This window comes from Emydura macquarii, unplaced genomic scaffold (assembly GCF_026122565.2).
Source record: "Emydura macquarii macquarii isolate MOO-44397 ecotype Brisbane River unplaced genomic scaffold, CSIRO-AGI_Emac_v2 contig_3044, whole genome shotgun sequence".
Taxonomy (NCBI): domain Eukaryota; kingdom Metazoa; phylum Chordata; order Testudines; family Chelidae; genus Emydura; species Emydura macquarii.
Window position 1 is genome coordinate 1005217 of NW_027133181.1, and position 20885 is coordinate 1026101.

The 20885-nt window shown below is 39.6% G+C and overlaps 1 protein-coding gene across 4 annotated transcripts; it reads left to right on the forward strand.

Annotated features, from left to right (window-relative positions):
- Positions 1-391: 391 nt before the first annotated feature.
- Positions 392-9233, forward strand: SPRY1 (sprouty RTK signaling antagonist 1). 4 transcript variants are annotated; one of them, XM_067530193.1, is made up of 3 exons: positions 392-490; positions 2739-3208; positions 6789-9233. In XM_067530193.1, the coding sequence occupies exon 3, from the start codon at positions 6844-6846 to the stop codon at positions 7804-7806; it is 963 nt and encodes a 320-aa protein (XP_067386294.1). In that variant the 5' UTR covers positions 392-490; positions 2739-3208; positions 6789-6843; the 3' UTR covers positions 7807-9233. The 4 variants fall into 4 exon arrangements, with proteins under 4 accessions (XP_067386294.1, XP_067386292.1, XP_067386293.1 ...); XM_067530191.1 differs by lacking the exon at positions 392-490 and adding an exon at positions 1849-1989; XM_067530192.1 differs by lacking the exon at positions 392-490 and adding an exon at positions 2005-2046.
- Positions 9234-20885: the final 11652 nt, after the last annotated feature.

Consider the following 20885-nt stretch of genomic DNA (forward strand, 5'->3'; position numbering starts at 1 on the left):
TAGATCCATCCTCTCAACTTGACAGCAAATCATTGATAACTACATTTTGAGTATGCACCAGTTGTGCTTCCACCTTAGAGTAATTTCATCTAGATACATTTCCCTAGTTTGCATATGATAATGTCACATGAGACTGTGTCAAAAGCCTACTAAAATCAAGATATATGAATGATACTGGTGCACAAACAGGGGTGTATAGTGGGGGTGTTGAGAGCTGTTGATCCAAATTATAAACTCTGTATACGATGGAACAAGCCTGAAGCACCCCTAATTCCAGCACCTGTGTGCACAGATGGATGCATTTTGATGGAATCAGTTGAAATAGTTTCAAAACACATGGTGTGGAAAAAAGTGCTTGCCAAATGGAAAATGACAAAGTTGGTAAGGAAAACATTGTATCTCTCACAATCTGGAAGAGTAAAACCAATTTAAAACACCTTGATAGCAATTTTGTCGATCAGATTACTGGCATTGTTGCAGAAGTATCACTGTAAGTATGTGGCCTTAAGTAAAAAAATGGATACATATAGTTTAGCAAAGTACTCAGTTACCCTGGGCTTATAGTAGAAGTGGATAACATCTTGTTCTCATTCATATAGATATGACAATCTTGATAGATATTGAGCACTCACAACTCCTATTTTCTTCATTGCAAGTGGTGGATGCTCAGAACCTTTTAGGATTTGGCCTAAAATGGATAAGATAGATAAAATCAGCCTTGCAAAATTAAGAACAATAACAATAAATAATAATTTGTTTCCTCATAGTCAACAGCAAGCTAGGTATTATGCAAACATAAAAGAAGACAAGGTCTCACTGCTTCAAAGAGTTTATATTCAGAGGCCCCGATCCTGCAAGCACTTATGCAGGTGATTAATTTTACTCATGTAAATAGTCCTATTGACTAAGGTCTGATCCTGCAAGCTGTTCTGTTAGAATGGACCTCTTGTCCCTGTGCTAATCCATTGATTTCAGTGAGATTGTGTGTGGGCACAGGCATGTGCCCGCAAGGAACAGCTTGCAGGATTGGTCCCTAAAAGAGCAAGACAGACTTGAAAGAATGGTAAAGTGAGGAGGTAAAACACACAAGTGATTAGAGCGGGAATTGGTCCTGTCTTGATAATACAATGTTTGAGAACATATGATTTATTTGGTTGGTTGGTTTTTTTAAGCTATGCAGACTGTTCACAGTTACCCCTCAACTTTGTCATGATCTGGCATCTAGATTCTTGTCGATGTCACAGTACAAACAGATCTTCAAATGCAATTTGAATGTGGAGAGGCTAGAAGCCTTGCGGATCATCTCAGGAAATAGAGGAGAGATGATTGTGGGAGAAGTGGACAGATTTGCATGTGGTAAATTTTCTGGGGACATTATCTTTTTTGTGCGTGAGGGGGGGATCAGAAGGGAAAGTAGTGTGAGTAGGTTTTGTGCCTAGCCTAGTGTATTTTTGACAGTATTACAAGGCTGCTGCCTCAATTCTGCAAGCATTTGCAGACATGCTTAACTTTCAGGAATGAATGGTCCTAATGAGTTCAATAGGACCATGTAAACGTTTGCAAGATCAGGATCTACACCCCCTACAGCTCTTGAGATGTTGGTATGGATAATAAATGTGTGAGAGATTCAATCTTATATTACTTTCCATCATGTTAACATTTTTATAAGGTAGCAAGTAAACCTTGAAATTTGCATATGCAACTGAATGAAGAAATGGCTGGTTGCCCTGTTGTAGAAAATTCCATTCCAGGATTTCAGGAAAGCTTTCTGAGTGACACATTGACATCATTGGAGGCGGGGGCTCAGCGCTGAAATGCTGTTGTGCAGAGCTGGAATTACTCTGTAACAGCAACAGTAAAGCACATACCAGATTGCAAAGTGATAGCAGCAGACAACAGTGAGCAACTGCTGTCTACATTGATTGGGTTGAAATTAGCTCCAGTTGCTTCAAATGTGCCTTGGGAAGCAGTTTTTAATCTTGGTATTAGGTAAGCATAAGCAGCGTTCTTTACTCTCCTTTTTGAAGACATTTAAGAACAGATCAGGTGCTCAATGTTTGTTCTTGTACTGAAGGGTTCTCTTTAAACTCTTGTTTTAAGATCTAAAGTTAATGGTTGCTTTGCCAGATACAAATAACATTTATATTATGAATTAAAATGCTGGTTTACTGCTAATAGTTTTATATGAAGCATAGTTATGCACTTTTATTGCCTCTGTTTGCAAAGTTTAAGTCTGCAACAAGTCAAATGCATGAAATGATTATATACCTAGTATGCTGAATTATAGGCAGGAGAGCATTCTTTTGAATTCTCTAGGAAAATAGGTAAAGCCAGTTACAATTTGCTGGCAATTATAAAACTTCCAGTGAAGTAATTGTGCCATCCTTGAATTGTCGGTCTTGCTTAATGCAGAGATTTCTTTCTTGCGTGCTTGACCGTTGTTCGCTCCACTTGAAATTCCAAGGAGTTTTAAAAGCACTTCATGCACGAAGTGTGTGTCTAGAGTTGCATTATATTTTAGTTTTCTCACTGACATGCTGACTATGCTCCAAGGCTGTCAATCAGTCTGCAACACAGCAAGCACATGGCAGTTTGCAGAGAGCGCTGAGACAGAGCCATTACTTTCTGTTCCTGGCTTGGTTTGTAACTTGCTCCAGTTATTGTAGATGCGGTTCGAAAATAAGCGTCTCCGTTATTATCTTTTCTGTATAACAAAATGCGTGTTTGTGTTGCGCTAGATATTCTCGGTGCACTTTGCCTGCACGGAGGGCAGAGGGCTTGCAGCAGGAACGTGTGGTGAAGCAGGGCTGGATCCGGGACGTTGCTGTGCACCACCCGAGTTCAGTGTGGAAGGCTCGTGTGACTCTCCCAGTCAGCGAAGGGAAATAAAAGGCGAAGCTGGTGGAAGAAAAGCGGAATCCTGGGTTCCTTGCTCTGCTGTACCTTGTTGGAGACCTTCCCGCTGCTACTGCAAGTGCCTCTAGAGCGGCTTTTGCTCCTCGGCGTCTGCGGGCAGCGATTGTGCCTGCGTCTTGCGCTTTTTATCTTCCACTTTAGCTTGAGATGAACCATTTACAGCTAGGGCTTGGCTGTCGTCACCTCTAACAGGAGAGACCGAGCTGCAGCCGGAGGAATTGCTTCTTTCGGAATCCCACCGCCAGCGAGTGATTTACTGCTCTCAGGAGAACTGTGCCCACTCCATGACCAAGTGAGTTAGGATAACACAACCATTGAACGTTTATTTTTTGAGCGGGGCGGGAGGGCAGAAGTGGATTTCCCTCTGCTCGGTGACTAGGGTCTGGTGCTCTCTGCGTGCTTTGCAGTGCAGAGAAGAGAAATACGGAAGAATTATCCTCTCCAACCAAAAGGGGGCTGGAAAAAAGGAGTGTGTGTGTGTGGGGAGGGGGGCACAGTCTCCTTTGAGGGGTAGCGAAAACCCTGCTCCAGCATTTAATGCTTAACAGTTGCGCAGCCCTTGGATCTGACGCGGTGGTGGTTTTCAAATGGATTTGCTACCAGTGACTTCTTGGAGACGAGCAAGGCTCGGCTCACTCGCGCGCTGTGACTGCGCCGCGCGCCGCCTTCTTTCGCACGTGCCGAGTTGGCGGAGTTAGCAGGTGCCCTGCCTGCCGCGGCATCCCCCCGCCCCTTGATCTTTCGGGCCGGGGAAGAGGCGATCGGGCCGCTACCAGCCATGTGCTGGTGCTGCGGTCTGGTGTGTGCGTGTGGTTTGTTGTCTCGTTCAGGGCTGTGTTTTAACCCGACGGCTCTGAACTTGCTGGGCTCGGGGAGCAGCCTGCTGGAGTCTGCAACGGGGCGGGACGGCTAGAATCGATGGTTTCGAAATCCTGGCAAACCGGGGCTGCGCCTTGCCAGCGGCGGCGATCGCCCCTCGGGCCGCGCGTGTGTGTGTGTGTGTGTGTGCGCGTGAGATTAGCCCGTAGTGGTGCAGGGAGCGGAGTGGGGTGAAGCCGGTGTGTAGTCCCTTCCACCGATCAGCAACAACCCCCCTGTGAAAGGGACACTGTGCGGAGGAAGAGCGGAGGCTGACCCCGGGGTGTGTGGAGGAGGGTGGCCAGGCGGTCCTTTAGGCCTGTCGGGCTGTGACATTTTATGAACGGGGGGGGGTCGTGTTTAAAGCGCGATCTTAAAGGCTTCATTGAAACCCCCAGCAAAATCCTTCCTCCTAGCTGAGATTTCCCCAAACTGCCTTCATGAATGCAGAAGGAGAGAGCCTGCCTCCGATTTGGGGTCAGGTTTGGCAGGGCTGTGGAGGTGGAGAGGCTAAAGTTGGGGGATAAGTGGAGAGAGACTTCCCCCTCCCTTGCAAAGCCCGGGGGTGGGGGAGGAAAAAATCCCCTGTGCGCACACTAGCACACCCAAACCTTTCAGGGCTGCGCTTGAAAGGCACAGGGAGGGGGAGAGGGAGGGAGGACGCTGCCGCTTTAAGTATTGGAAAGTCCGCCCTCCTGAGGTAATGGTAACCTCAGTCTCTTCCCCTCCTCCTCCAAAAGGGGGGGAAAAAGCCCTTGTTTTCATTCATAACTTTTTCCTCTTCCTTCCCCTCCGTCAACTATTTATTCATCGCTTCACTCAGCTCAGATTGCAGAGCGCGCAGCTCCACCGCCCGAACTTTAAGTGCGGGGCTACTTTGCTTCCTTCCTCTCTCCCTCCCACCTCTCTGTGTATCAAACAAGATCAAGTTAAAAGGCAGCATGCAGATCGATTGAGACGTGATTCTGACGGGGAGTCTGCCTTTTTGAAGCTGATTTCAGGGGGGGAAAGGGAGCAGTCGGGGAACCCTGGAAAACTGGTTTGGAGGAAAACTGGTTGACACACTCAAGTACATTGTGCTAAAATCTGCCATGGTTCCGATCTTGGGCACCAAAAAATGGTATCTTACACTTTTGTTTGCTTTATCTTTTAGAAAAAGTAATTTTTAGATCTTATTTGCAGCGGGGGTAATTGGTTCCTTCCATCAGAAAGTATTATGTGGTGTGCAGCTGACTTTTTTTCTTGTCATCAGTATTGTCAGTCTGCATGTGTTATTAATATTGCATTTTTCCCCCCAGAGATGGCACTTGTTATGCTCTTTTAAAAATACTATTCTTCTTCTTTCCCCAAGAGTCCAGCTCCTGGACTTTGCAGCTGTAAGTCTTTCCCTCTCTCTGTTCATTCATCCCTAGCATTTTGTGTGCTCATATTAAGGCTTATGAAAAGGAGAGCTTGTTATGTGGGATGAATAAAGAGTGACTGAATAGGGGTGGGGTTTTGTAATCTTAAAACCCTAGGTCCTACACAGGTGATATTAAGTATAAAAGGAGAACTTTGGTCTCTGGATTGTTTAATGCTTTCTATGTCCTAATGTAAATTTGAGATAAGTAGTTATTTGGATTTTTTTTTAAATTCTATAACTGCCTATTGAAGCTGTATCTCAACAGGATTTCAGTGTACTTTTGCTCTTCTCCTCCCCTGTGTATCCATCCCCTCCCTCCTTTTTCTTTCTTGAATTGGGAATATCTCAGTGTCAGGTATGCTCTGGATATGCAAGAGAAACTTACTTTTTCTAGGGATATTGGATGAGTTGGTCTGGCATGTATTCCAGTCTGAAAAGAGAAAAACATGATTGTATGCCATTTTTCTTTTTTGTGGGACTGGAGGAAGTAAATCTTCCCTTAGCTACTGGTGCAGGAAAGTAAATATTTGTTTTCTGAGGACACTTTGTAATCACTACAATGATTGATTAATAAGCTGCCCTCCTTGCTTCCTCCCCCGTTACATTTTATATAGGTACAGAGTTGGCACTCTGCAGAATTTTCCAATAAACTATATCAATAATTTGGGACAAGATGATGTAAAAATGAATAAGTAGCTCAAATTACATTTGTTTTATTTTTATCTATCTTCCAAAATCAATTTGAGCGGCTGTTTAATCAACATTTTTTCCAGAGTAGTTTGTGAAAACAGAGATGTATTTTTTAATTTTATTTTTTCATGAGAAAAGGTAACATGAGAAGTTATAAATGTCTGAAAACTGTGTTTCAGGTTTATTTTACTACTTCATCTCCCCACACACCCTGCCCTGTAGTCTCAAAACACTTGAGAGCTGTTATATAATAGGCTGTTGTTTACATCTGGTGTCTTACTTTAATAACAAGTTTGTTACATTATTCAGAACCTATGAGCCTTCCACTGGGAAATGTCCTTCAGTTTTAGACATTTGTTTTTAGGATTTAGTTTGGGACTTCTTAATGGATATGTCTCATTTTAAAGATAGATCATAAACTTAAACCATGGGTAGGTACTGATACAGAAGTCCCAGACTGACACACAAGCTGAAGCAAGAGCTTGTGCAAGACTCACTATACAGAATATGAGTCTGATACCCTTCATTCAGGTATCTAACTTGGTTTGGAGTGCTCATTATTGCTGATTATTATTGATCTATTCATTAACAAGAGAGAGGCATTTATTTCCCAGGACTTGCCAAATAAACATACAGGTTAATACTTCCTTTATTTGTTTTTAATGGAAAAAGCTCTGATTTTAAATGGCAGAGGGTCTCCTCTTACATTCCTCCTTGTGAATTCCAGACCCAGACTTTTTTCTTTTTCCTCCTCTGACTGGCCTTTGGCCAGGCCTTCAGCATCATTGTAATCCCCTGCTGAAGGAGATCATTACCTAGCGGTTAGGGCAATTTGTGGCTTGCTATGACATTTTTATTTTTAAAAGCTTCCTGTGACTTATTCTTCTTTCACCTTGATCTCTGTTTTTAAATTTTTTCTTAGGATTTCAGATGCATGCCAGGTTCCCACTGAATGCGAGAAGTAGAGATCCCTACAGATGGAGCCCCAAAGTCAACATGGCAGTGGCGGTTCATTAGTTGTGATCCAGCAGCCTTCTTTGGACAGCAGGCAAAGATTAGACTATGAAAGAGAAATTCAGCCAACAGCCATCTTGTCACTGGACCAGATCAAGGCCATCAGAGGCAGCAATGAATATACTGAAGGCCCATCTGTGATGAAAAAGTCTGGTCCACGGACAGCACCACGACAAGAAAAGCACGAAAGGACTCATGAAATCATACCAATTAATGTGAATAATAATTATGAGCACAGACCCAGCCACTTGGGACAAGTGGCACACCAGCATAACGTAAGGGCTCCTGTGTTGAGTAGATCGACTAGCACTGGAAGTGCGGCTAGTTCTGGAAGCAACAGCAGTGCTTCTTCAGAGCAGGGGTTGTTGGGAAGATCACCCCTATCTAGACCAGGTTCAAGCCACAGATCTGAAAGAATAATCCGGACACAGCCCAAGCAATCGTTTCTGGTGGTAGACGATCTGAAGGGTCCCTTGAAAGAGGACTTGACGCAGCACAAGTTTATCTGTGAACAGTGTGGGAAGTGCAAATGTGGTGAGTGCACCGCCCCGAGGGCCCTACCTTCTTGCTTGGCCTGCAACAGGCAGTGCCTGTGCTCTGCAGAGAGCATGGTGGAGTACAGCACCTGCATGTGCCTGATCAAAGGGATCTTCTACCACTGTTCCAATGATGATGAAGGGGACTCGTATGCGGATAATCCCTGCTCTTGTTCCCAGTCACATTGCTGTTCTAGGTACCTGTGCATGGGAGCAATGTCCTTGTTTTTGCCTTGCTTGCTCTGCTACCCTCCTGCTAAGGGATGCCTAAAGCTGTGTCGAGGGTGTTATGACTGGATCAATCGTCCTGGTTGCCGATGTAAGAACTCCAACACTGTCTATTGTAAACTGGAGAGCTGCCCGTCTCGGAGTCAGGGGAAACCCTCATAATTTTGGAGGGAGATTTCACCTCTTCAAACTTTTTTGCTTTCAGATTGTGGCTGATTTTTTCTGTTTGTGTGGGGTTTTACCCCACCCCCTTCCCTTCCTTCTCCACTTTACATACACAAGTTCTTTCCTTTGAATCCTTCATATCCCCTCTCTCAACTCAGACAGGTGTGGAGTATTTTACTTAGTCCTGTTCACTTCTGTCTTTGGTAATCATGGACTGTGTAACTGCATCTGGCGCCTCAGCTTGACAGGGCCCCTTAGGTTTGTAAGTAATCCACTCATGAAAGAGGCAGTGAGGGCTAATGGCCTTTTCTGCAGCCTCTTGCTCTGCAAACAACTTCCCAAATGTGTCCTTCTGTTCTCTGCAATTGTGTGTCTTTTTGGTTCCAGAGGAAGAATTCCACCTTGTTTCATGAGCACATTGGATTAATCTTGAGGGGGTTGGAACCATAGAAAATATAGGGCTGGCTGTTACTCTATAGTGCAAAAAATCTTCTTTTCCCTCTCTCCCCAACCCTTCTTAGAATTGTCTCAGTCCAGAGACTTGCCTGGCTGGTTCTTCCCCCTCCCCTCCCCACTTTTTAAATGTAGCTTTGGTTTTTTGCTTCACTATATAGATCTTCACATTGGAGACATTATGGCTGCAATTTGTTCATCTGTTTCTCTTGCTTTCAAATCTGTGAAGGACATCACCCACTCCACCCCTTTCCCCATCTTTCTGTGGTCATTGAGATCCTGTTGATACTGACGTTAAAGTTGGTGGTGTTTGCATATCTGAATAATCTTCAGGTGTCATTGAATTAAGTTACCTACATGATCCTGGATCTTTAACACTTCTTATTCCCTTGATTTAGTGAATATAGCTCTGCCTTGTGCTTCATAACTTTAATCTGTTCTGTGTTTTATTGCCTTAGCCACACATTGTGGTCCTTTTTTTTGTATATTTTATGTATAAAACACAAAGTTGAATCTTGACTATTTTTAAGACAAAAGTCTGTTAAAACTTTTTTATTGTAAAGAATATTTATTATGTGAATCTCTATTATTTTATGATATTTATTGCAAAGGACTGTTTTGAAAAATGTACTCATGTCTGAATATAACAAAATATCAATACTTAACAAAAATAAGGATGACACGAAGAAAGTACATATGTTAACTATAATGCAGAAAATATATTAATTAATGAAAATGTCTCTTGAGTTCTTCATTTTAATATACTGGTAGGTTGTGTTATGATTTCCATGTCTATATTGCAAAGTTTCGTCTTGTTTTTTTTCTCCTTGTGCTCTGTCAAGGGGGTTGAGTAACCAATACTGTGAAGACACTAGTATGTGCTTAAGTATTGTTTTCCTAATTTTGATGATGATAAATTCATTATCAAATGAATTTTCACTGAGATATTTAATAAAATTGAATGTGTGTAATTTTGCTTGATATTGCCAATAAATTTAGGCCCCATTTATTTACCAGAGCATTCTGGAAATTCAGCTGTAGACAAGGACCACTAACTTAAATTATTTTTGTTTTCTACAGAAAATCAAATTAAACTATATAAAAAGCAAGAAGTAGAAAGGTAAAATAGTTTTGGTTTTACTGAAGTTGATTAGCTCTAGAAACCTTTGTTTGTTTTGTTTTTTCTCCTGTGGTTCTCAACCACAGCTGTGAACCCACCTGCTCCTTCTAATTTAAACTCTCTTGACAGTAATATAGGTGTCACAGCTATTTGCTGAATACATTCATATCTAAATGGTCAGAAATAGGCTTTGCATTAGGATGAGTGGAGACTCTCCCACTTGTATTGGTGCGAATTAAGGCTCCCTAATAGCAGAACTTAAGTAGTAGTATATTGACTTGATGATGTGCTTGAAGTTGTGTTCATAATGTAGAAGGCTAGAGAAACGGCACATTTAAGGGGGGGAAAAAACGTAATTTAAGAATCAGGAGACTACATCAGACTCTGCAAATGTGTTCTCAAATTCTGTCACTTTGAATTGCCTCCTAATTAAATTGTTTTATCAATATCCCCTCAGTATATAGAAGATTTGACTAGACTGGGCTCTAATTAAGTTTATCAGCACTGACTCCCTCCGTGTCTTTTGTTGTTGGAATGCTGGGTATAATGAGAAGTTTATGTAAAACTATAAGTCATTAAAATGTTGTTAGCAATTGCATCTCTTGTGGAAAGAAGTGTATCACTTTCATGACAATAAGGTATATGGAATTTTAACTTCTGGTTGGCACACAGAACATGCTCATTTTGTAGTATAAAAGTGGTGACTCACGAGTGCTCCAGCATAATCTCAGCACCATACTGGGAAGTGACAAAATCTCACAGACTCAGATTTCTTAACAGACAATTGTCTGGTGGCAATGCAGAAATACTTTATGTACCAATATTTTCTTTCTTTTTTGCATGTGGTAGAGCAAAACTGATAGGAAAACATTTTGGGGAAGAACTTAATTTTTTTATTACTACTTTTTCGTCAGTAATTTGGTCTAACAATGAGCTGCAAACAGTTCTTAGGATACTGAAATCCTTGTCAAACCATTGCCATGGGTCAATACAACTGCTTATACAATAGTATGCCAACATTCAAAACCAAAAGACTGAGCAGTTTCATTCTCATCTTTGTACAATCTAGCTATATGTTGAGCAGTTTTATTCTCATTTTATTTGTTGTTCTTACTTCTACTTTTATGTAATTCTATTTATTTCACTAATCTGTATCTGAGTCTTCTGTTTTCCATAGCTGTGTAGTTTCTTAACTCTGGACTTCTAAAAAACAAAATATACAGCCTGCCTGAAAACAAAGGAACCTTGTGTACTGTGTCTCAATTCATCACGCTTATGCTCTGTAACTTGAAAATCTATGATAACTATTTTGCCTTTTGGTTTCTTGAAGATTAATTAACACTCTTCTTACTGACTAAACTCTGGGAAAATGGCATGGAAAATTCTCCCTCAAGACATTCAGGGCTTCCATATTGAAGTTAGAAAACGTTAACAATTATAATTGTGGTGCACTGTTAAATAGTTGCCACATTTCGTGCCAGAGGTGGCTACATTTAAGCATATCTTTTTTGTCTAGTTGATATATTTTGCATAGTTAATGTATGTTTAACTTTGTAATGCACTTTAGGATCCTTCAGAGTGTAGTTTTTCATACCTAACAAATCTGTGACACCTCACAGTCTGAGAACTTCTGTGCTTTGGGCCAATTAGTAGTATGTGGGGCTGGGGAAGTGCCTTCTTAGGGGAAAAAGAATGAGCAAGTAAACAAAAGTGTGTTTAAACCCTGCACCCGAGCTCTACAGTTTGAATAACCTCCTGCTGCTAAGTCTTATATTAAATCTGTCTACAACAGTTGAGGTTATTTTTCCCCCTGCTAATTAGTTAATATTTTTGTTAAATTCAAAGTATACTCTGATATATTGTCATTGTACACAATATTTATTTAAATCCCTTTTGCATAGCTCGTTGAAAGGGAGCCCAAGTTTGCTGATGCTAAATGCACCCAGATGTTAACGATAAGATTAGAATAGGAACAGATTTCAGTTCAACCTTCAATTCAGTAAACTATTTGGGGCAGGGACTGTCACTTTCTATATGTTTGTACAGTACCTAGCACAATGGGAACCCCACCCATTTGGCCTCTAGTGCTATTACAATATAAATAAGTGGTACTGTTACCTTAATTAGAAAACTGAAGTTTCTTCTGTGGTGATGTTAATTTTACTTTGAAATATTCTACTCAGGCTTATTAGAGAGACAGGTAGGTGAGGTAATATCTTTTATTGGACCAACATCTGTTGGGGAAACAGACAAGCTTTTAAGCTTTCTAGAGCTCTCTTTACCCAGACCTGAAGAAGAGCTCTGTGAAGCTTGAAAGCTTGTCTCTCTCGCCAACAGAAGTTTATGCAGTAAAAGATATGACCTCACTTACCTGGTCTCTTTAATATCCTGGGACCAACATAGTTATAACCGCACATGTACTTATTCTTGGTAGAATTTGATTTTTATTTAAGTAATTTTGTCAGCTAGTATCTTTATTTTTAAGCATTTTTTCTATTTTTATTTATTTAAATTCACATTTGGAAAGTATGGGGGGGGATCATATAATAATTATTTAATGACAGTAGATGTTGGGATTCAAAAAGGGTAAGTTTTTTTTTTTTTACTGTTAAAGCAGAAATTTTCACCATCACGTCAAAATAGTTAAGTAAAAAACCTTAAATCAAATGCTAAATAAATTTTCAAACAGCATTTTTCTTTCTTTGCCAGTCTGTAAATTTCAGTTGTCATCAATGGAAATCTTTTTTCATCTGTGTGTGTGTGTGTGTGTGTGTGTGTGTGTGTGTGTGTGTTTGTGTGTGTGTGTGTGTGTGTGTGTGTGTGTGTGTGTGTGTGTGTTTGTGTGTGTGTGTAAATCAATGTGTACCAACATTTACTGATAAAAATATAATTTTCAATTATTATACTGCAAGAATATCCTTCACATGACACTGAGATTTCAATTGTAAAATAAATTCTGTTTATAAAACAAAAATTTTATGAAACTGATGTACAATAAGTAGGTATGAAATTTGACTGACTAACCCAGTTGTATTAGCTTGGATATATTCAACCTGGGCAACCACCTGGTTGGCCACAGTGGGGTTCTGAAAGGCACTGCACAAGGTCTGGGGTGAAGAAAAGGAAGGAGACTTCTGTCACTAAAAATTCCAGCCTTGGTTTATGTGAAAATGTTCTGAAAGTCTTGTGATGAGAGAGACTTTAAAGAGCTTTGTAACTAGATGGTAAATAAAGAGCTGAATACCCTGCTGGAGATGTAGACAGAGAGGGATAGAATTTTAGATGGTAGTGGTGCTATTAAAGCAATCTTATAATAATTCTAACACTAGCCAAACTGGATAATACTTAACAAAGCCACTTGCTCGCAAGTCTGGGTGCACATAGTAATGAAGAGCAGGATGGGAGAGGTTTAGCTCTGCTGCATGTAGTAAAGGGAAGCTGTTAAGAGGTTTTGCATTGTTTTACATTAATGGGGTGATATAAACCAAGTATTTGATTTGTTTTGGAGTATTCAGGATTCCCCTATATTTTTGTATCCCTTATTTTGGTAAGATTGTTGTCTCAGAACACTGAAGAATCCCGACTAGTTAATGTTTGCTTTCTTCCAACTGGAATTTTGTGCTGTGGTGGTGGCCTCTCCCAAGACACAGGAATAAAGCCTGACCTGGTACCATGTGACTACAGTTAGCATGCATTACAAGATGATGGGTCTGGCAAGTGTTCTTTCAATTAACCTTCCTCTTTAGAAGTCCCCTTTAAGCAACCTTCACTTAAAAAATTGAAAACTTCGCTCCTTACTAGATGTGGTAGCTTCCTGTCTTATTTTCTGTGCTAGAGCTGAGATGACAAAGGCATGGCTTTTTACATTGAGGTTGGTTGGGTGGTGGTTGTCTGCCACGTTGCTTGCATTTTCAAGAGCTCATTTTATGATTTGTTGGAGGGAATTCAAACAGCAATTCACTTACAGCTACTTCAGAGACTCCCCTCTCCCACCTCCCCACTGGAGTATGTACTTGGGACCATCAGTACAGCTGTCGGACGTAGGTCCTTCATCTGGAAAATTAATTCATTAGGCTGCTAAAACAACAGCTGTAAATGATGCATAGAACTGAGCTGAACTACATTTAATTTTTCCCCCCTGAGTGGGACAGTGTGCTGGATGCACTAATAGCAGAACTACTACTGGAAAGATTTTTTGGCACAATTTCAGTGTATTTTTATCAAAATCATAAACTCAAACTGAAAGCTATATACTTCCCATTTTCCCAAATCCAGTGTGTAACATTAAATTAAAAATATTCTCTGCAATGAACTTGTAAGATCAGAGTTCCTGCAAAAAAAAACAAAACAAAACCCCAAACAAACCTCCTAACCAAAATCCATGGATTCCTTGCATCTGCTGCTTAATGCCGATCATAATTTTAAGTTGGGTCTTTTGTGTGTATTTTTTCTCAAGTGTATAAAATAAAGATCATTTGGGATACAGGTAATGTTTGGGGATTGATTTCATAACCGTTGCTGCTTCAATTTCAGTTCAAGAATACAATGCTACTCTTATGCAAATTATTTCTTGGGATTCATCATCATCATCATCATCATCTATTATTATTATTATTATTATTTTATTTATTGTAGTGTCTAAATACCTTAATTAGGACCAGGTCCCTCTTGCTGCACAAACACATAGTGACAATCTCTGGCTGCCCCAAGAATGTGCAAAATGCAAAAAATTGAAGTATGAAGAAGTTGAGACAGAGGTCATTAATATTAAATGCCCGATTTTAAATATCTAGGTTGTAATCCTGCTCCTATTGAAATCTATGGCAAAACTATTGACCTCACTGGGGCCTGGATTTCGCCTCTTGTTTGTAATCCTGATTTATGCCTGTATTTGGAATTAAACCTCAGCCAATATCGTCTAACTGAAATAAACTCTGCGCTTTCAAGTAGATAAAAATACCATTATCTTCTGCAATATTACCTCTCTCTAACCTTTTGAAAAAGTCAGATTATTCTTTCTAAGAGAGGAAACCAGACATTTGCGCTTAAAATGTGCATTTTTGTAAAGTGTGGTTTTGTAGCCACACCTGTCTTACATTGTAAGCTCTTCGGGGGCGCTGTAAGCTTATTCTGTTTCGTAAAGCATCAGTTCAGTGTTACGTGAATTATTAAAACAAACATTCATTCCTTTTGACAGTGTATTCTATGGAAGCGGTTCAGATTAGCTCTTCAGGGAGGGCCCTTCTCTTTGTAAGTGTTTCCACAGAGCCTAGTACAATGGAATTCTAGTCCTGACTGAGCCCTCTGCGCACTAGAGTTGTATTACTATTTTTGTACCAACATACAAAATGCATCTGGATGATGGGTCAAATTCATCCCTAGTATAATGCCACTGAAATTGCTGGATTTACACCCATGATGTATATAACAGTGTCTACTTCAACCACAAGCAGCTCGGAGTGGGCTGTATAATGGTGGTGGTTTTAGTAAGTGGGCAGCTCAAGTACAGTGTACTGCGTGGGGTGTATGTATAAACTGAAGATGTTTGTCTTGGTTGTAATGTTGAGTGACACAATGAAAAACAAGTAACTATTAGTAGCTATTGGATAGCAGAAATACCCTGAATATAAACTTGGAAAAACTTAACTTCTGCTAACTGTATACAATACCACTTCATAATCAATTACTCTAATCTCAGATATTTTAATGTAAATAACCCTTTTTCCAGGAATTCCCTCTACTAATCCTTTCAGTGCCTGGAGGATTTCCTCCTCCAGCTTTTCAGTTCTCGTTTGCAGGGCAAGTTGCAATTACCTTCTCGTTGAGGACTGGGCAAGCCCCTCTTCAAAATGCCATCACTTCTAATTTGTCCAGATGAGTTGATGTCATCTTATTCTTATGCCATCGTATCTTCCAGCTCTGGAAATGTACAGTGAAAATTGAGCCCAAAAGTGCCATGCAGTTTACTATATAAGATCCTTTTGGAAGAGACTAAAGCCTGATGTCTTCTCTGAAATTTGGATATTGGAAAATCTCATGATACTTTATTTTTAATAATGAAGTTCGCTTGCTGTCCTTAGTCAAAATCCACCCACTCCTGCTTCCTTATTCTGTACCTCTTGACTGACCCCTCCACTCTATGAGGGTAACTATATTTCAGTGTTGTGTGTGTTTGTTTATATAGCAAGCAAAGTGCTTCTGGGATCCTTTGGATGAAAGGCACTATTGAAGCATAAGGAATTACTATCTTTGTGTGACAGTGCAGATTGTTGCTGTAAGGATACTTGTTCTTTTGATTCTAAATGTTTATATAATTTTGGATGAATCACAGTCACAAAGTCTTGGAGAAGTTTGGATCTAGGGTTTTGCGTTGGCTCATTATAAAGATAGGGTTAGGTGTGAAGTTTATCAGACCTGAATGTGAATTTTGCCAATGTTTTGGGGCACTTGGATTTGGGGTTTGGGTTTGGGTTTAATGAAGAGCAAGGTTATGTAAGGTGTAATACCTTTTATAGTTTAAAAACACTCTACTGCTCTGCCAAATGTCAAACGACCTCTCTAAAAGCAGGTGATGAAGTTAGAAGAAGAAAACTGGAGACCCCAAAAGGACTTTTCATGTGTGTGTTTTTCCATCCCTTGAGTTTTAAAGTTGATTTTTTCATGCTGGAGTGTGAGCACTCGCCTAGGCAATTGCACAGACATCTATCACTACTACCAGATGCAAGTAACACTCAATGTAAATATTGGACTGGTTTGCAGTGCCACCTGACAAGTTTACCATATCTGGTTATGGATAATTTTACCCTTGAGGCTACTAGCGTGGCAGAAAATACAATACTACTCCTTCCACCTGATGATCTTAAAGCACTTTATGAATTAATTTCTTAATTAATTAAGCCTCATAACACTCCTGTGGTATAGATTTCCCTTGTACTTATGGGAAAATTGAAGCTCAAGGAATGTAAGTGACTTGCCTGAAGTCACGTAACAAGTCTGTAGCAGAACTGACATCTGACTTGCAGCTCTGTGTTTTAAGTACTATTATGTTATTCTTCCAAATCTACAGGTGAATGAATGACTTTAAAATTTGAGTGTTTCCTCTATTGTCTTAATATGTTGTATATAATAAAAATGTAGTCATGTTTTTATTACGCAGTTGATTATTATGATTTAGAATTAATATTCGTGCTTGTAGTTAGAAAAATACGTACTCAAAACATGTATACATGAGACATATTTTAAATGCTTTTAGAGTTCTAATTGTATGGCATATTTGTACAATATGATCCAGCTAGCCATCTGTAGTGGACAGCTGGCCTCATATTAGTTTACTAAATACTTTTTGAAAATGGCAATGATCCTGATCATTTGGCTTCTGCTTAGTCTCCCCAGATACTCAAAGCAGAAGTATAAATAATACATGTTGCTTTCAGGCCCAGGGAACAAAAGCCAGATCCCATGATGGTCTTCTAATTAAAAAAAAAAACAACCCTTTTATTTCTATATATTTATTCTGTGGTCCTTACTAAACAGATCTGCCTTGGATTTCTAATGGTGAATATTTTAGCAGGAATGTAGCCTTTGTTACTATGAATAGTTTAGTACAGATTAGCGGTATGCCAATTTCCTGTTGCCTTTCAGAGCTGCAATTTGAGACCTATTTGCTCCTGGCTGTTGCACAATTGGAAACAATGGGTGGCTTCTTTTAGGTTTCACTTCAGAGCTCTTAAAAACAGGGGAAGTGACTAAAGCCCTACTTTACAGGTAATTAACAATAGATAATGTTTGCTCTGCACTTACTTATTTTTTATTTTAGAGTTGATGCAGGTAGAAGTACACAGTGACCTCCCAGTTTAGATACTGTGCCATAGTTTTATGGATGCAGTCGCTGACTTAGCCTCAGCAAGGTGGCACTGAATAACTGGGTCAAATGCATGTCGGAGTGAGTACCCCAACAAATGATTTTAAAAAAAGGGTAGCCCATACATTTTGTTGTTAAAAATGCTGAAGCCCAGGTGAACATGATCTGTTTCTTCATTTCAGTATAATATCTCAACATGCACTATGGAGAACCATGCTTTTTGATTTAGGGCCCCTTTTTAATGTGTCCTGTATCTGTTTTATGAGGTGCTCACTTTTCATACCTGGTTGATGTGTATGTAAGACAATTGATTATTTTCTTATCTATATTCTGTACTAGGGAGCCACTTGTCCTTTAAAATTTTATCTCAAGTAGAGAAGTTTTATATTTGCCACATAGTGTTAGCCATTAGATACAGATATCTTTCCATATTAAATAAAGAGTCACTGACACCTAGTAGGAAACTGAGAAAAGCATTCTCTTTCCCCATCATCATTAGGGTAATTTAATTAAAAAGATAAATGTAGAAAAAATGTTGTTTTGGATGCCAGGGCTCCTTATAAACAATACTGGGAAGACTCAGACATCTTTCTGATGTTCACCTTCACTCCAAACACAAATAAATTCTGTACTTGCATATTTCAGGCTATAAACCAACATGTTGGCAAGTTTCTACCCCGCCCATTCCCCCTCCCCCCCAACAATTAAACAGAGGGGTGCAGGGAAGCCTGCCTACATTTGGGGCTAACTTGTCATTTGGCTCTGACTTGGTCTGATTCAGAAAGGGTGCATCTTTCTGAGCAAATAGGTATTTGTGTGCACACATTGGGTAATTACTGGCTTGCATGAGAAAGCATATTCTATGCTTATAAACTTTGCACATGCACAAATTGGAGACCAGATTAAAAACTCAGGCCTAGACCAGTAAACCGTCTTTTTTATGTGATTAGCCTCACTGACATATTCACTACAGATGGAGCTGTGTTAGAAAACCATGTTCAAACTCTGCTCCAGTCTCCTCCTTTTGCCCCCAAATTGATTTTAAACACTGGTGCCTAACAGGGTTATGCTGTTCAAAACTAGTTTAAAAAAATACTTGAGACTAGTATAGATGGCAACTTTAGAGTGCAGTACAGATTTCTTTTGGAAGATTATGTTAATTAATTTTCTTTTGCTGGTTACTTGTCCACCTGAAATCATAGTTCTATTTGTATGAGTACAGTATTGATTTATGTGGAGAGTGTAGTGATGTGACAAATATACATCTGTGACTTTGAGTAGAGAGTTAGTAGCAGAAATTTCTTCTCATGCAAACTTTCTAAGTAGTAAAAAAAAGAAAAAATTAACAGGAACAATGTGAGTCAGAAGCAGCCAGGTTTCGTATTTTCAGTATTTCCAAGTTTTTTATAAGGCTCAATACGCTTTGTAATATATTTCATTAGAGTGAGACGTTCTGCTATGAGCATTACTGTTCCCTGCTCATAAAAGCTAAATGGCGAGTGGAAAATTGTCTAACTCAACAAACTGCTATTATTTCTCTTCCTTCCTGCTCTAACCGACCCTTCTACCGCAATAACCTGATTGAAATGTTTGAGACTGGAAGGCTTAAAATACATCAAAAAGACAAAGGAGGATGCAAAGGCTAGAATTGATCTTTTTAAATGTGGGGGGCTTACTCAATTTGAATGGCTGATAGCAGCAGGGGATGTACACTTCCACTTATAGTCCTTGTGAGCAAACCTGAAAGTGGTCTTAACTCGGGGCTGAGTTCTGAAGCTGCCTAGGTCACTGATTTTGCTGTATGACTATTTTCCTTAGTTTCCACACCTATAAAATAGGAATCATGTTACATGTGTATCTTACTTCCCTTTTGGAAAACTCCCATACAGTTTAATAAGTGTTGAACAATTGAGTTCTCCAGAAATTGTCAAATCTGATACAGTTGAATAGAGAAATGTATCCTGCTATAGAATTCGAAGATTAAACAGGCAATAATCCTCTATTTAATTCTATAGTGTTGAAAAAAACTTCTATAGAACCTTATTAGTTCCATGCTTATTAAATTCTATAAAAGTTTTTCATCTGGTTAAACAAGGTCATCCCTAAGCATATATTGCTGTGCAGCTGCAGAGATCCCTGCTCGTGGTTATCATCCATTCCTAAGGTGCACCCATGACTTTCCCCACCTGTGGACCTGCAATAATCCTTCCATTTAACACTATGAAAGCCATACTCTTCCCCCATATTCCCTCATGTTCTATGTGTGTTGCAGATATCTTCCTTAGGACCAAGCATTTTACTTCACCCTGTCAGGGTCAGAGCTAAATATTAATAGTCTCCCGGAATGTGCAAAAAATTTTATTTTTGAGAAATGTATGATCTTACCATTGGTGAGCAGGGAACTGAGAGTTACTTTTCTGTTAAGAGATTAAAATATACAAACATTAATTCTCACCACACCTCAATGAGGCAGGTAAGTATTATTATTTTATCCTAATTTTACAGATCGGGAAACAGATCCTCTGGGTCCAATTCAGCCATAAGTGAGTATAAGCTCCTATTATTTTTATTAGGCAGTGAACCCATTCACAAAATGGAATTTGATTCTAGGAGTAAATTACTTGCCCAAGGCTACACATTACCTTGATGTTCCATCTAAATTTTATAAACCAGGAGTTCCTGGATCCCGATCCTGCTTTTAGTCTACTAGACCATACTGCCTCTCAGATGTCAAGAATATGAACGATTGTATTGTATTCACTAGAAAATAAAAAGGGGAGATATTATGGATTGGCTCTGCAGTTTTATGGTTGCAAAATTCTACAAAAATGGGACCCTAAAATCAGGCTCCTAAATCTATATGTAGGCACCTAAATAAATGGTCCAATTTTCAAGATGCTAGAAGTGCATCACTTGTAAAAATTAGGCCACTTATTTTAGACCTAATAGGCTCCTAAATCCATAGGATCCAACTTTAGGCTACTGTTTTTGAAAATGTTGGACCTAAACTTAACAAAAAAAAAATCTCTTCTTCAATTCAAAAGTGAACTGACCCAGTTCACATAGTCTGATGTGATCAAGATAAAGCCAGGTTGTTCACACTGACATTTAGATCCAATGGAAAAACATGGTGTAGGGAAATGACAGCTATTAATGGAACTGCAGAGAGGGTGACTTTCCATAATATTTGGTAAGAATACCTCCCAAATCCAGGAGTTCTCGATAATCTTTTGGATTGCTCCTATTTTTAACAGACCTTCTCTTTGATCCCTTACATTTTATCCTTTTAATAAACTTAACTGAAATGGAAGTGAAGTCCCAACCTCCATTCGTGGTTTAATATCTAGATTCTGAACTATTTTCCTACACTTACTCCAAATTCAGGTTCCTATTCTGTAATCCTTTTCTTCCAATTCCTAAAGCATTTTAAAGGAGCTGCAGGAACCTGTTTTACTGTAACTTCTGGGGTGCTCTTGGCATTTGAAGAGCAATCCTTGCAAACCAGCTCCCCATTCCCTATTTCTGGATTTGCTCAACTCATAGGCAAAGGTCATCTTGTTTGATTTTTAAATGTGGAGGATTGCTGAAATGACTGTGTTGACCTAAATGAGAATTTAGGCGCTTTAAAGTACGCGCTCTTGT